Source organism: Chaetodon trifascialis, chromosome 12, assembly GCF_039877785.1.
Source record: "Chaetodon trifascialis isolate fChaTrf1 chromosome 12, fChaTrf1.hap1, whole genome shotgun sequence".
NCBI classification, from domain to species: Eukaryota; Metazoa; Chordata; class Actinopteri; order Chaetodontiformes; family Chaetodontidae; genus Chaetodon; species Chaetodon trifascialis.
The window spans coordinates 5,838,093-5,854,994 of record NC_092067.1 but is presented as its reverse complement, the minus strand read 5'-3'; the positions used below and the strand labels follow the sequence as shown (position 1 = coordinate 5,854,994).

The following is a 16,902-nucleotide window of genomic DNA, read 5'->3' as shown; positions in this document are numbered from 1 at the left end:
CTCCTGTTCCCTGGTAACTACCTTCGCCTTTTGTCCCTGACCACAAGTCTTGCTTTTCGTTTCCTGGATATTGTTTGCCTGAGTGTTTGGTGTTTGCCACATCAAACACATACAGAGACTCCAAGACTTTGTATTCTGCACATCCCAAGTCTTTGCCTGCCTGTGACTGCTGGATGTTCTATTCTCTGCACAATACCAGAGACTGTACTTGTTGCTGCTTCGTCTGTCCACCTGCTCAGTCAGCGCCTTTTCACTCCACTTGTCTGCTTGTAAATGTGTGGTGATTGCTTCACAAACACTTCAAGAAACTCTGAATCCAACTGCAGAGACTGACTTGAGTAAGCTTCCTCTGCTCATTTGGTGCCATGCAGCATTGAATATCTAGACTTTATATGCAAACTGTGCTGTGGACTTTGTTGCTGCTCATCTGTCACTGCCAAGTCTGAGATCAAAGTAGCAATCCCTGAGTACTGGTGGTACTGCATTTGGGTCCTAAACACACAAAAGTACAATCTTTCTGTTTGGACTGATGAAGCAGATTCACCATAGCTTTGGTAATCTTTTCTAAAACATACATTTCGAAATTAATACTTTCTGCATCACATACGCATGTAGGTGTTAGCTTTCCTCTATTTGTAGTCCTTGGCATAGCAGTTGGTATCACCACTGTGTTTGTCTTATCTAGAGGTGAAGGATGGAGTCCCAAGGGGAGTTTCCACTAAAGAATGTGTGTGTTCATATGCCTGTACAGCTGTTGGATGGCCTTCCCTGACAGTGAATAATGTGATATTAGTGTATCATGAAGAGTATCAACATTTTATTTTAAGGTCAAAACACTGAATATCAATAGAAATATACAAAACAAATCAAACACGTCATTTTCCCACCGTGACAGTCATTGACTGAACTCCAAGGTGAATCCAGAGTCTTCTTGCTGTTTGTCCCCATTTACTTTTTAATGATCTGTGACTCCATGTGGTTATGCTGATCTGTCATTGCTGAGGCGTTAAGGGACTGATAGTCTAAATATCTGTAAAGGGTCAGTTCACTCAGCTTTGTTTTTGTGAAAATGTGACTTCCTGTGTTAGTAACAGAATGATAGCAAGTTTCAAAGTTCAAAATTATAAGGACATGCTGTCTTTGCAGCCACATTCTTGCTTACATCTTGTGACTTTGTGACCTAAAACTCCATTATCATTAACAAATTTAAAACCCGATGAATGAGTAATAGGCTTTTGATACATTCCTTCACACTTCATTATGATACAGAGAGCTCAGTTTATTCCTCTCAGCTTGTGCGTCATCATAGAAGACAGTTCTGTGCCACACTGCCACAAGGTAATGGGCTAGATAGGACATATGTTACACAGACAGCACTTGTTCGCAGGATAAAATCTGTTTTAGTTCATTAATGAGATTGGAAGAGCAACGAGAAGATAAAATAATGCCACATTACATTATTTTCATTTGTCTAAAGCCCTGTTTACACCAAAATTCACTCAGGTGATTTCATTTATTTCAGTGAAGAGATGAATTGGCTTTCTGTCTAACTGATCCTGACTTGTTTGCCTCAGAGGTCAATCAGATTTAACTCTGACCTGTGACACAGCGATACTCAATATTCATGAATCAATGTCCAGCCAGTTTGAGAAGGAGGGTGGGTTTGATTTGTCATTAAGCATGTATTGAGTGCTTCCTTTTACATTCTGAAACTGCAGTTTGAGAATGCAAGCAGCAGAGCAGGAAGGATGTTACATGGCTGACGGTAAATGCAAGATCAGGAACTAAAAGAGAGTAAAGTGTCTGATAGAAAAGTGTAGAATTTGAATGCTAAGGTAAGCTAACCATGCTTGCACCTGCAGCTGGTGTTTTCAACACACACTATTTCCTGTTTTGCCTTCTCTTTGCCACAACGTACATACGAATTTCATCTCGGCAGTTCTGGCCTGACAGCGGCAGGTTGGAAACCCCCTATTGGTGGTGCATCAGCTCTGAGCTGTGGGCAGTGGACACTCCTGTATCTGGGCCTCATCCACAGACCCCTCCGGCAGATGGACTGTCATTGTACAGGCACGAATCCCCCCCAGAGGCTCCAGCACATTAAACACTCTGTCCCACACGTCCCGCTCTGGATCATACCGCTGCACAATGTCAACCATGCATCTGCTGTTCCAGGAGTATCCTCCCACCACATAGATCTGCCCATTAAACACTGTCACACCAACATCACTCTGGCCCCGTGGCATTGGCGCCACCACTGTCCATTGGTCTGTCTCTGGGCTGTAGTATTCACAGCCCAAGACATCGTCATAGTCGCTACTGCCTCGGAAGTGATTTCCGCCCATCACGTAGAGTCTGTCTCCTACAGTGCACATGCAGTGCAGGCCGCGGAGCTCTGTCATGTCGGCTCGTCGACTCCATGTGTCGGCAACTGGATCATAACACCAAAGCTCCTTCTGGAATGTATCACGGGTGATGCCACCTGTGTGACGAAACAGAACCCAACAAATGTTAGGATATGTTAGAAATATTCCCCTTTAAACAATCCTACAGACACTGAAGTCTGTTATTTAGAGGAGAAGATGTAGGCTAGTGGTAAATGTTTACACTTAGCCTACCACATACAAATGAGTTAACATTTCCCACAGGAAAATTTGGTAGATATTCAGGGCTCTGGCCTGTTAAAGGAACATTATGCAACTATTTTACCTTAAACAGCTTAATTTTTATGGCTCATTCACTAGGGAGAATGTTGCTACTCTGTGACCCAGATGCCTGTTCTTGCACGATGTAACTTGGGTTGATTGGGTACAATCTCCTGTGTGTGAAACATTTATGGCAGTACACTACACACCAAGAGAAAGCTAGCTCTGTGTTTTCAGCAGTCAGCTAATCTGTCCATCAGGGAAGTCTGTAAATCACTGAGAGTTGAGGCAAAACAGCCGGCGGACATCAGAGGAAAAAACAGAAAATATCTTCTCCATCAAAATATGATGCCCTCTGGAAATGTTAGGGCGCCAAGTTGCAAAAAGTACCAACGGCAAAATGTTGCTTTAATGTTTGGAAACAGCTGCTCGCTATAATATGAGGTTGTCTCAGTACGTCAGGCAAAATATCCCTGTGTGCAACACTACATTTGATATGATCCTGTATGAACACATCAGTAATACTTGTAATCAGTATGACACTGTGCACCAAAGAAGGACTGTGTAAAGTGAAAACAAGTGTCTGTGGGAGAGTTTTGATGTTGAGGTCAGGACAGCACCGTATTGTGGCCGGATATCGAAAACAGACGTGGTCAGCACATTTCCTTTCCCACTCTAATGGCAATGTCATCTACAGATATCTTTACATAATAAATGCTTTTGCTCATTGTTTTTAAAGGTCAAAGACAAGCTTGTTGTTCTTACTGTAGTTCACAGAGGAACAGGATGTTGACCTGAACAGTGAAGGGTTGAACAGTCCAAAAATGTTCTGCATATATCATGAAATGACATCATACAGCAGCAACATACTGTATTTTCTGATACCTTTCTACATAGGTATAACAGTAATTATTATATAAATCAAGCATAACACCTTCCTGCCTTCAAGTTGATCTGAAAAAAACACTGAAACCATCCCAAAATAAAAATTTGAGTTTGAAAAGTCTCTTTTTGGTACATTCAAGGACAGGATACAACATGCAAAAAGCACATTTTCTGAGGTTTTAATTTCCTTTTTTTTGCCATATAGGTTCTTTGCCCTCTTCAGCTTAGGCATTTTAAATCATGAACTTAAATCTTGAAGTTTGAGGACTGAACTATTGAACTTTGCTACATTTGACGTCACATCTATTATTCATTACAAACTGTGAAGCCTCTCCAAAAGCACTGTTTTACAAAGATGTTGATGAAGTACAAGGCAATCAATGATATCAGTGACAGGAGAGGCATAAATATTGTCATTTTCTTCTATGATCTGTGCATCTGAAAGTAAAATGCATGAATTCAACTGGATCCTTAAGCAACATATTTTACGTTAGTTTTGAATTCAGTGCCTCAGTTATGCAGTAGGCTGCCATTCATGGGTGCACAAGATGGGTTTTGTACAAAAAACAATCACTTGTGTGCACAAGATTTAAAAAATATCAATCTTTCAGGACTTCAGGGTCTCTAAAATTTGCAGAATCGCTATCTCATCTCTCTTTTTTCTTGTCATTTCACTTCCAGCACATTTACTCCTGCTCTGTCATGTTTTGGTATCCAAGGGCATAACATCTATCCACCATGGTAATTTTGTAAGCTTTCTTCACATCAAGCACACTGCAGGTGAAATGACTGGTGCAACTTCCACAGCTCTATTGCTATCTGTATTGCAGCTCTGTGTAGTTTCGACCCACCTTAAGCTCATTGTTTTGGTTATTCAGACGTTGCTTCATATAAAAAACAGACAGCAGTTTCCAGTCAGAGCTCACACAAATTACATGTGAAGACTCTGTAGTCAAACATTTGGCAACCCACAGACGGCCAGATATATATCTTGGGAGTGGACAGACCAAACACAGGATACTAAACTAACAGTGAAGATGAGGCAGAAACAGCTCATAGTAATGCTCATCTTGAGCTGTCTCTGCCACCTGTGTAAGTATGTCAGGCAGTTGCTTGGTTAACATCTTAACTATAGCAGTTTGATAAGCTCAGGACTCACTGGTTTGTATTTAAGTAAGTAGAGGTCGACAGTTTACAATATATTACATGTGTTCTTACATAGAGATTCAGAAATGCTGTAATTCTAAATCAATTTTCCTGTAACTTTAAGCCTTTTACTTGGCATTTTTTGTTTGGTTTATAATGAACCTGAGTTTCAACTCAACACTGCCCTGGTGAAATGAAATGAATATGGTATATATTCTGCTATATAGCATGTTACCAACACACCCAAAGCTTTTGAGAGTCATGGGCTTCAAATTTGTTGCTTTCTGCTGTTAGCCACTTTAACCACAGGTCTTCGCATTTCCTGCATCTCAGTCTTACATGTGAAACTTATGCTTCAGCTCTCAACGTGACAAACTGGCTTCCTGTCCAAGGTCGCTGAGAAACCGGCTTATAAGAGTCTGCTGCTGAACAGGAAGTGGTTTCAAATAGGTCAGCCAAGCAAGAGTTTTCAATAATTCATCTCGTCAAAATGGAACATTTCGTCACCTGCAGAAAATCCCTAAGGTGCAGTTTTAGATGTGAATGAAAACATTCTGTTCTCAAGGATCCTTTCAGAACTCCAGTGTGTTCTGAGTTTATACTGGGCTGGACTCCCAAACTGGCAGGTTCTGCAGTGACAGCTGGTTGAGTGCCCCTAAGCACAGAGGGTGTTGTATACTGTACAGATTGTAAAGGCCCTTGAGGAAAATTGTGTTTGTTATAAAAATAAAACTGACTTGATACAGTGTTTTTTGGTGATTCCAGTTTTCAGTTGTTTACAGTGTAGGAGTGCAGGTTGTGCCACAAAACACTCCCATCAGGAAGCAGCACCAGTTGTGGAGTTTTTGACCTCTAGTAGCACTATTTAGCAGTTATTCCATGAGCGGGTCTCGGTTTTACTTGTCTCGTGCGCAAACACAAGGACGCACATGCACACACTCGTGCACACTAGGGATGTATATCTCCACCACTGAGGCCGATTCGATACGCATCTCGATACGCGCCACCGATACGATACATTAACGATTCGCTCCTGTTCATGATGTGATGCGATTCAAAAATGATTTGATAACAATATGACTTGCTTACAAAGAGATTCGGTTCGATATGATGTGATCCAGTTCGATACAGTTAGTTGTGGTACGAGTGTGCCCATATCAGATTTCTTATAGCACAACTCTGCTTTACTCTCTGTGTCAATTTGGGAGATGCCTGTAATATTTGGTTTGTTTTTACTCAGCAAACCAATAAATCCTATTTTTTTTTTAAAAAAAGACATAATTCACTATGTATAGACAGAGAATTAAATTTTATTTATAATAAGCAATCCTTACTCCGAATTATGTTCTCTGTCTCTACAATTTTACAAAACGTATAAAACTTCAGTTTAACAGTTTCAGAAAGCTCAGTATTAACAACGTGCATAGTCAGGTTCGTTGTGCTACTGACGTAATTGATAGCTGCTTGGCATTATTTGCAGATTGCGTGCATTTTGTCCAGTTTACCTTCTCACTTGAAAAACCTGAAATACTGCCACACGTTTGAGTTGTGTGTCATCCCTAGTGCACACGGGTGATGCTACATACATTCCCACCAATGGTTTCACACTATCCCAGGAAAAAGGTAGGATAGAAGACTGCTTGTTATTAAACATGAATGTGCATGAAGCAGGTGTCAAATTTTTCTTCAGAATTGGCTTTGCAGGTGTTTTATCAGGAAGAAAATACATTCGTCATGTTTGTTAGATCTCAAGCAGACAAACAATGCATTTTGGTGAGTAAAGCTGAATGTTAACATAACTTTGGTTTGTTGACAAGATCACCTTTAACTGTAGCTCACAGATGCCATGGGCAATCATCAACTACAAGAGGTGCATGTTCAAGAAAACTTTACAACTGGCTGTGTTCTCTTGTGAATTTCTGTTTATTTTTACCTTGACTGACAGCTCTGTCCTCACCAAAGAAACAACAAGCCAATTGTTAAGGCATTTAAAATGACTAGGCTTCTTTGACAGCTGACCTTCATTGATTATGTGTGTGTGTGTGTGTGTGTGTGTGTGTTGCAAGATGACTTCCTCACCCTTAGTGAGGAAATCATCTTAGACGCTTGGTTGTGCAAAGCATGTGTGGTCGACACTGGAAAGGTGGATGTCAAAGTCGTGTCCCTTTCACCTGCAAATAATCAACCTTGGCTTTCTTTTTACCACAGTGGCAAGTTTTTTGTAGCTCCAGCCATGACCATGATCTTTCCCTGATCATGTGGTTTCTGCTCAGCTTAAAACGTTAGCCATAGGGGTACCAGAATAGAAACCATCATATGAGTCATAAAGGTAGTTTAGAAAGGCTCTGACGAACAAGTACGGAGACTCACACAGTTCCTCATCTTCATCTCTGTGAGACAGCACATACCACACACATGCATACTGTCTGTGCATGCATTGCTTGCTAGCTAAAGCTTAAGTCTGTATTGCCAGTACATTGACTGTAACTTTTGACTGTGGAGACAGCCAAGTAGACAAATGGACATGAATGGGAATGCACTATGTTCCTCAGCTCAATATCCTCTTAATATGACACATTAAGGACACGTTTTGAAGAGATTTCTGTTGCTAGCAGTGTTTTTTCCCTTGGTCAAAAGGTCAAGGTGTGGGTCAAAATATTGAAATCACCCACCAACAGCTTATAGTCTATGGATGTTTTACCCCTTGAAACCTATACACTCAATTTGGTGACTCCAAACATTAATATCTCCAGAGTGGCTGAACAGATATTTACCATTGAAACTCCATTTGAAACACCCTTACCCCTTGGCCCTTATGAATCTCTTACCATCTTTGGGAACATGGGCATAAACCTGCATGGTTACATGTACAGCATGGCAAAACAATAGGCTTCGTGTTCTGTCTTCAAACACTAAAGATAAATACTGACTGTATATTGAACAGTGTTACCTTACCTGAAATGTACACGAGACCCCCGTGAACTGTTCCAGCATGTCCATAGTGAGGTTCCACCATACTGGTCACAAATGTCCATTCATTTTTCCTCAGGTTGTAGCACTCCACTGTGTCTGTCAAAGTGATATTTGGAGAGATGTTTTGGGGTGAATTTTATTCAAGGATTAGTCTGGTTTACAAAGGCAACACATCTCTCTCAGGAGCTGGTAGAGACCAAACAAAGAGCTAAAAGAAAGTGCATAGTGTAATTCCACTATGCATTTCTTAGGTCGCCAGAAACACGACTCAAAATGAATGATAATGTTGCTCAGTGACTGTTGGATGTGTAAATAAGGACCTGTTTGCTAAGAAGTTCACCTAATCAACTTAAAAGGTGATGATATATCAGCTTTGTTTTCACAACCTGGACAAAAAAAAGTGGCCAAAAACTTATTGTAGGTTCAAATGATTTGAACAGTAATTCTTCATGATCTGCACTGATAAATTAAACAATGATGAAAATGAATTCTCATTTGATCATCTGACAGTAATAAAAGCAGTGCTGACAACAATGATAAGTTGCAGCTCACCTATCTCTCCTGAGGCATTCCTTCCTCCGACTGCAAACAGTTTCCCCTTGACAGCGCTCAGGTGAAAGAACGTCCTCCGCTCATTGAGTGAAGCAATCTGAAGCCACTTGTCAAAGCGCGGGTCATAGCGGTAGGCACTGTCTATGGCTGTCTTACCCTTGGTGTCATAAGTACTCTGGCCTGAGAAGTCAACAAAAAGCAGTTTTGGAGTGGCAAATAAAATGGAAGATGAATTATAACCTGTGAATCAATCATATGCATTCATTTGGATGTAGTTTTAGTTTAGATTTAGTTTGTTTGGTCATACTTGAATACTTGTTTAGGTCTACAGTTCCTGTTCACCAATCAAACTAGGCTTGGGTTATGTTTCTGTGCACTAGGATTTTCAGGATTGGGGATTATGCTTCTGTTAGGCTCCTATCCTGCAGTTTCCATGGATCATGACTTACGATTAGGGTCCTTGATTTGGCATATGCTTGTCCCTAATTAAATACCCATGTTAAATAAGCATGCAGTTTGCTTGATGAATATTGCCCAGAGTGTAGAGTGAACTGTAGGTTCTCTGACCTCCAACAATAAAGAGGAAGCCGCCTAGAAAAGCCACACCATGCTGGTAACGCGGCACATCCATGGGCTTCAGGGCTCTCCAGTGGCCGGACTTTTCATCATACAACCGCAGCTCACGGCTCACCACGAGTTGCTGTCGCATCACACCGCCCAGCGCCAGGATGTGAGTGGCGTCTGAGCGTATTTGTGTCCGCTCAGTTTGTAGAGATGGCTGCATGAAAGGCATCATCTGGTAATTGCTGGCCTCCAGCAGGAGGTTCACGCAGGCTGTCTCTGTGCGCATCATGGAGTCTCCGCCCTCTTCATCATCCTGTGAGATCTGAATGAGTTCACTAGGGCTCATCAATGGGAAGCGAATATGGCGCATCAAGGCATAGACAGAGGAGCGGCGATTGGGATGGTCATGGTCCAGCCATCCTCTAGCGATGTGGTACAGCTCAAGCTCAGAGAAACCCTCCAGGGAGTTGCTGGCCAGAGCATTGGCCATGCTGGTTTCAGAGAGCTGGAGATAGCGGCCACACTCAACCAGTGCAGACAGGTTCCGGCTCACAAACTCACCTAGGATACAACAAAGAGGAACAACATTGACAATTGTGACCTTCCAGTTTATTTTTGTTCTTTAACCAAAAGGATGCCTGATGCACAAAACTTAAGTCTTCTTACAGTACATTTTAATAATAGTAAAGTGGGTTCAATAATGGACTAATGAATGGGTAGACTCGTTTTAGGGATTGCTGAGGATCTGAAGAGTTCAACAACTGCAATACAGAATCTCTATGGTATTCTCACCTTCCACCTCATCTATGTATTTATACATCTATGTATAGCCAGCCATCTATGTATTCATACAGACCGAAGAAAGGTTGTACTTTTGTTACTGTGCTCTCAGATCAGTTTCATTGCAGTCACCTATATTCAGCTGAACGTCCTCCAGAAGCAAGTCTGTGGCGATGCGCTCCACCTCCACACAGTTATCAATAGTGATCTGCATCAAAGAAAAACACAGAAAGGGAATAAATTAGGTGAATGAAAATAATTATCTGCTTCATTCTGCATTACTTTCTCTATTTTGTATGTACAGCTTTTGGCAATCACATACAAAGGTCACACATAGATTCTTGTCTGTACAGTATAATTGGTCCTGAAAGAGAGGGCTTTAGAGGACAGTCGAGCACTCAGAGGGATCTGACAGCCAGAGCCAGACCATTAGCTGAACATAAAACCTCCCCATTAATGAACTGATGCAGCATGATAAGAGTGTAACATTACACTAAAACAAAAGCTTCTCACCTCACTGCTCAGTAGCTGATTACAGAACCTCAGGACAGGCATGACCTGCAAGAAGTTGGCAGCCTCCAGGGTATCCTGGAGATTACCCATATCGAGACTGACTTTGGATGTGTAAATGAAGTCGATAATGTTCTTTAAACCCAACTTAGTGACCCCATGCAGCTTGATCTCTCTCATCTCCTGCTCCCTCATGCCTCCTGAACAAGTACAAAGAGACAAAGACAAGGTGAATGAGTGATTTTGCATCATGTCAGAGGATTTGTGTTGTGCAGGCACTACGCCAAACTGCACAGTCAGCAAGCTAGAAAGACACAGCTGCCACCATAAAGCCTGGCTGCTCATACGATGTGAAGATAATAAAAGTGCATCAGTTAATATTGCCGTCAAATGCAAATATCTTTAATGCAGAAGTGAGAAAGAATCCTAGCAAGCTCTTCCTCTTTTGTTTGATTATTAGATTATATTTTGACTATTGACAAGCCTCAAGACTGAGATGTCCTAAAATGGTTACGTACAACCTTTACTGGTGGTAGGGATCTAAAAGTACCAAAGTTCCCAGCCCCACAGGAATACTAGCATGGCTTTGGACTTTTTGTTTCCACATGGGACCTGATGTTGTGTTTGTGCCATTAACCATGTGAAAGACATGGTTCTGAGGATGGCTATGTCTGTCTGCCCATCACTGAAATATCTCAATAACTTCTGAGGAGAATTCCATGACATTTTTTTCCATGACCAGACACTGGTGCCTGGGACCAGTGCTGCTATTCTGTTTGTTTGCATTATGTACTACATAAACTTGTCACTGAGTGTGTTTCACCATGTTATGAACTCAAGTTTCTTGTCTGCTTTTCAGCCTAATAAAACAGTACAACTCACCGGTGAACATTGCCTTGAAATAGTCACTGGATGAAGCCATGATGACTCTGTGGACTGGGAAAGTTTCATTGCTGTCCCCAGGAACCAAGACTACATCACAGAGAGTCTCATCTGCTCGAAAGGTGTCGAAGCCCTGTGGAAAAAACAGTACTTGTCAAGAATAACTTGGCATGCTGCATTTTTACTTCAGTAAATCACAATCATGATAATGCTGAGAAACTTTTGGATTGGAAGCCCTGACTAGATTCATCAAGACCCATGCCAATGAAAATCAAGTTTTGAACTTTGTTAACATGTTGGGATGTTTTTTATATGCTACAAGACATACAGTATCAGGAGTGAAATAAGCAGTTCATGCCATAGCTGAGCACTCTCACTCTCACTCTCTGAGGCAGTATCAGAAACACAGACTCAGACAGGCAAGGTTTCAGACATCACATACCGAAGGAACCAAGCACTCCCAACCGCCAACTCTGCATGAGGCCCTGTACATCTTCTCCTTCTTTGGAGTGAGTTCCCAGTTTGAACATGTATGGCGGAATTACTTCTGCATTACCACTTGTCATTGTGGACAATAGATAGCAAAATAGAAAACTAGCAGAGGTCTGTGTGTTTGATGAGCAGAATCAAGAGTAAGCAGGTCTGCTTGAGCTGCAGGCATGCAGTGGAGGGGTGGGTGGAGAAAGAGATGGAGCCTATATCCATACGCATCTGTGCATACTAAATAAAAGCAAATTGTAGAGTTACAGTTAATCCGATTTTAAGGTATGATGGGATTTTTTTTTTCATGGAAAACAATTCCATATGCACCAAACAGGAAGAGGGCACTTTCCTTCCAATGAGAATGCAGATAGGACAGTTATAAGACAAATTCTTATCAAAGCAGGAAATAAATCCGCTTCATGACAGGACTGTGTTTTAAGCATGATGTAATTCTTTAGACAAAAAACCCCCACTGTTGAGTTAATTGTGTTCCAAAAATGTAGATTTAAAAACCTATATGATGTATGAAGTGCCTTCAGTTTATTCCAGGCAAAAGGGTGTGCAACTCCAAAGTAAGTTCATAACCCTGAGCCATTTAGTTTAGTGGTAAAAAGTCACAAACATACCTGCAATACAGCCACTCCGTGTTCAGTACTATTGAACACCTTACTCAGCGGCCGAGGCGGAAGTTTGGGCTTGGTGGCCTTGTCTGGGCATTTAACTGGCGTTTCCATGCGTGGGGGGAGAGGAGCCGCAGCCGGAGCTGGAACTGGAACTGGAACTGGAGCTGGGACTGGGGCTGGGACTGGGGCTGGAGCTGGAGCTGGTGGAGAAGGCCTTTCATCTATCAAATCCAAATGGAGAAGAGATATGTAGAAATGAGGAAACAGAGTGAAAAGTACCATAATTCTCTATGTGTATTGGAGTACAAATATAAAGTGGCATAAAATGGAAATACTGCAGTAAAGTTTTTCAAAATTGTCCTTAAGTACAGTACTTAATGCACATAGTTGCTTTCACATGTTCTATTGTTTCACTGTCTCCTTGATGTTTTTGTAGCAGTTGTTTACATTTATTTGATCTGTCATCTTGTATCAGATGGGATCGATAGTTACAACAGAAATTGAAGCCACAGACAGCCAGTGAACACACACCTTGACGAACAGGTCTGTCAGGCGGAGCAGCAGGTCTCTCTGGCTGAGCTGGAGGTCTCGGAGGATCCCTGGACTGATGCCTGCTTCCCAGGCGAGACAGTCTGCGGCTCAGCCTCCCCGGCCCACTGTCGTCTCCACTTCCCCTACAGAGGACGAGGCGTGGGTGACTTTACGATCAGCTTGTGCTTCACCGTGTTATCAGGTTCTCATCAAAAATGTCGTAGAGCCTGCATCCAAAATAGCTTCAAGGATTTTCTACAAGAAACTTACTACGTATGATCAATTTAATGCAAATGAAGGCAGAATGAGTAGTAAATAGTACATTTACAAAAATGCAAAGATTTGAAAACTTCTGTAACTGTTTACAGTTTTGTGTCACAGCACTTCCTCTTAGGTTTTGTACAAATGCCACTTCCTTCCTTTGAACTGGCAGGCCATGAAGCCTAACTCCAACCATCTCCAAACTGAAGCATTTGATTGGTGGAGTTTGTATCTTGGAAGAAGGCTTGTCTCCTCAATACAGCTGACAAAAGTTCCATATCTGTTTTGTATTGTCAGTTCCTCCTTTTAAGGTGAACCACGTCTATTGAAGCTGTTTCCTGACAAGCTACTCAGAAACACTGAGTTCAGGTAAATAAAAATACTGAGAGTAAAGAAAAGACTCAAAATACCACTATTAAATGTACATTTTGTAAACATTTCTTTCAATTTCTCATATCTAAAATTCAGAAAACAATTTAGAACATCACTTGGATGAGTGAAACATATTATCCATCCATCCAAAACAAGTTTGTGATGTCTTCTTTTTCTTCTTTTTACTTTTCTAATGTGTTTAAACACACAATTTTAAGTTTTCATTGTGCATTCTTTAGAATTATACGTAAATAAGTAAGTTAATTTTAAAAGCTTAAACATTTGAAAATATAATCTTTAATAAACATAGTGTAATGTGTGTTTCTGTCATTCAGCATCAAACTTGGAGCGTACAGTTGTAGAGAACAAAATGAATGCTGAAAAATGATTGTAGGTAGAAGCACAGACATGATGAAAATACTGAAACATACTGAAACGGCTCACCCCATGTCATTGGCCTCTTGGGGTTGTGGACTGTTGCGCTGATGAGACTTCCTACATGGTGACAAAAGAAGCGCTTTAGAGGGCAGGAAGTGATTTTAGAGGCTTCAGCAATATGCTGCTTTGATCCCAGAAGAAGACATCTACAGGACAAGTTTTATATATTACTAAAGTCACTTTTGTGCATCCCCGCTAATGCACAAGTATCACATCTTCTGTAAGATGACTCATTGTTGATCCAATTTTTGTGTCTCACTCGATGATTTAGTCATAGCTGTGTTAGAAATTGAAGTCAGTCACCTGTTGTGATGTCCTTTTGTGTGTGTGTGTTTGATGTGGCCTCTCTTGCTGGCAGACAGTATAAATGTCCTGAACTTCAGTCTCCTTAGTTAAACTGTCCAGCCTTTCGCGGTCAAACACTAATGATGTCTTAGAGAGTACACATATTAAATTGTGTGGACAGTGACATTTCTGTGAGGTTTTAGTTAGCATGTTAGCTGGACAGTAAATCATTCATTTTTCACATCCTATGTGTTGCAACCTGAAACTTCAAACAGCAGCATGAGATGTCATGAGATAAGATGTCACAGGCTTTATGGTTGATTTTTTGAAATGTTTATTATTTTGTAATCATATTCAGCACCAGCAGTATTTGGTATTACTTATAGTAATGCACAATTTGACAAAGATATTGCAAACAGCCTTCTTTATGCTACACATTTATCCACATTATACCATGTACCATATGTGTCACATTTGGTTACCATTATCTAGCTATTTGCGCTTCCTGTTGCAGCTCTTCTTCTTCTATAACTGCAATTCATTGTTGTACAGCTGTATGTTATCTTTAAAATGGTGTCATTTCTGTAATCTTACTTGTCATGTGATTGAATCTGAAAGACCTTTTTGTTTGAATTACTGATGGTGGGGCACATTAACTCCTTCTAAACTGACAAGTGTAATAAATTAAAATGAGTGAAACGATGCAGTACTTTTGCCTAAATTCACTGGTGGAATGTCAGTTAGTACATTTACTCAAGAACTGTACTTTTTCCACATTGTGCGACTCAAAACTATATTGCGGAGGAAAATATTACACTTTGTATTTCACAAAATTTATTTGACAGCATTAATTACTAGTTACTGTTCAGATTACATTTCTGAAAATCACATATCTGCAACTGTGGTTAATTTGAATGTGAATATTTCTGATAAACTGAAGGATTAATGTTCCTTTGTGAGCAAGAAAAGATCCTACTCGTTAAGATAAATCAACTATTTGTAACCTCTCTTGGATTAACTGGAAAATGTATCATCACAAAGCTGATAACAGGTTTTTTTTTTCAAACTGTTGACTTTTTATGTAATTTGATGTAGATGAAAGTACCCAACAGTATATAAAGTAGATCTACAACAGTAAATTGCAATATACACATTAATACAGCAGTAATATTAATTCAAAAACATATCTAGTAGTAAAACACTAACATTTTACTGCAGAATGCTACTGAAAATACATACTTTTACTCATGTAAGTTTTTGAATGCAGGACTGTAACTTGCAGTGGAGTATTTTCACAGAGCGGTATTACTTGTTTTACTTCGGTAACAGATCTGAGTACTGAAACAGCCACATGAATACACACATATGACTCTGTGCTACCTCATGGTCATGTACTGTGCCTGTGGGTGACCTACCTGGAAGAAATCCTCCTCAGCAGACTGGACCTGATGCCTCCCTCCAGCCTGCTCATCTAACCAACCAGAGCTGGTTGGAACACTGAGCAGAACTGAGCTGCACTGCACCGTCTGGTTGGAGACTTGGAGCATCTGGGTGAGCATCGTCGTTTCTGTGCTTTAACCGACACCTCAGTCACTTCCTGTGCTACTTCTCGTTCTCACTGCCTGTCTGCATTGTGACTGTTACAGTAAGTGAAGTAAAAGGTTTCGCATGTTGTTCTGAAGGTGCTGAAATGAGCATATAGGTACATGAACAGGCCTTTGCTTATCTATGTAGGTAAGACAACCATGATAATTCACAAGGAGGAACTTATTTTCTGAAATTGTTTAGCAATCATTCTTACATTTCATGGTATTTTCATGTCTTTTGCAGGATGAAAACAGGGAACATACAAAATAAATAGACAAAAGAGACAACAGACAAAATGGTCTTTTGACATTTTGAAGTAGAAGTTTATAGTCCACTGTGCTGTTAGCTGTTGGTGGGAACAATGCAATTAATGCAATGCAATCGTCTACAGCTGGGCGGCACGGTGGTGCAGCAGGTAGTGTGCGTGCCTCACAGCAAGAAGGTTGCCGGTTCGATTCCCAGGTTGGGCGGGGGTTTGTGTGAAGTTTGTGTTCTTCCCGTGCATGCGTGGGTTCTCTCCGGCACTCCGACTTCCTCAGACCAAAAACATGCTCATTAGGTTAATTGGTTACTCTGAGATTGCCCTTAGGTGTGAGAGTGAATGTTTGTCTGTTGCTATATGTAGCCCTGTGACTGGCGACTGGTCCAGGGTGTACCCCACCTCTTGCCCATTGACAGCTGGGATAGGCTCCAGCCCCCCGCAACCCCGAAAGGGATAGTTGGGTATAGAAGATGAATGAACCTTCTACAGATATTGAGGACTGAACTGTTGAGGAATGCTACAACTGAATCCTCCTGCATTAAAGCTCAAAGCTCCATGTTAATTCCCTTGAGTATGAAACTAGGAAACAAAACCAAAAGACAGACTTCTGCTGCACACATCTGTTAGTGGCTGTTAATAATAGATCCAGAGCAACAGATCTTCATCACCTCAGCCGAAGTTTATTGAACCACAAGCACTGGCAGCATCTCAAACTGCAGTGTGATGTCATGACATGTCACTATCAGTTGCATTTGTTACAATAAAACCAAAGTTGTGTTGGTTTCATGACAAGTGCCTCCATCCCCTCCAGTCCAAAAGCAAAAACACTTTCATTATTCAATTACTAAATCTGCCACCAACCCTCAGCTTTCCCAGGACACTGTCTACCTCCTACACTCCTGCATGAATACATATTGGATGTCAAACACAAGTCATTTCCAAATTGTGGAAGCTGCTTGCATGTTCCATTTTTCTTGACATGATAAAGTCATGAGTTCTGTGCTGAACATCTTTCAGTTTCTTTGTCATGGTGGCGTCTCAGGCTCTTGTTCAACACAGCTGGTTTGGTTCAATTGTGGATCATGTGCCATTATTGTCATCAGTGCTGTCCTCTGCTGGTCTG

The 16,902-nt window shown here is 41.0% G+C and overlaps 1 protein-coding gene across 1 annotated transcript; it reads right to left on the bottom strand.

The window, feature by feature from the left end:
* Nucleotides 1-1,475: 1,475 nt before the first annotated feature.
* LOC139340209 (kelch-like protein 9) lies at nucleotides 1,476-15,437 on the bottom strand. The gene is made up of 11 exons (XM_070975931.1): nucleotides 15,346-15,437; nucleotides 13,652-13,702; nucleotides 12,575-12,717; nucleotides 12,047-12,264; nucleotides 10,938-11,070; nucleotides 10,059-10,255; nucleotides 9,678-9,753; nucleotides 8,769-9,326; nucleotides 8,202-8,381; nucleotides 7,632-7,745; nucleotides 1,476-2,482 (listed from the first exon to the last, which is right to left on the bottom strand). Exons 1-11 carry the CDS (start codon nucleotides 15,399-15,401, stop codon nucleotides 1,986-1,988), a joined length of 2,223 nt encoding a protein of 740 aa, XP_070832032.1. The 5' UTR covers nucleotides 15,402-15,437; the 3' UTR covers nucleotides 1,476-1,985.
* Between the last annotated feature and the right edge of the window lie 1,465 nt (nucleotides 15,438-16,902).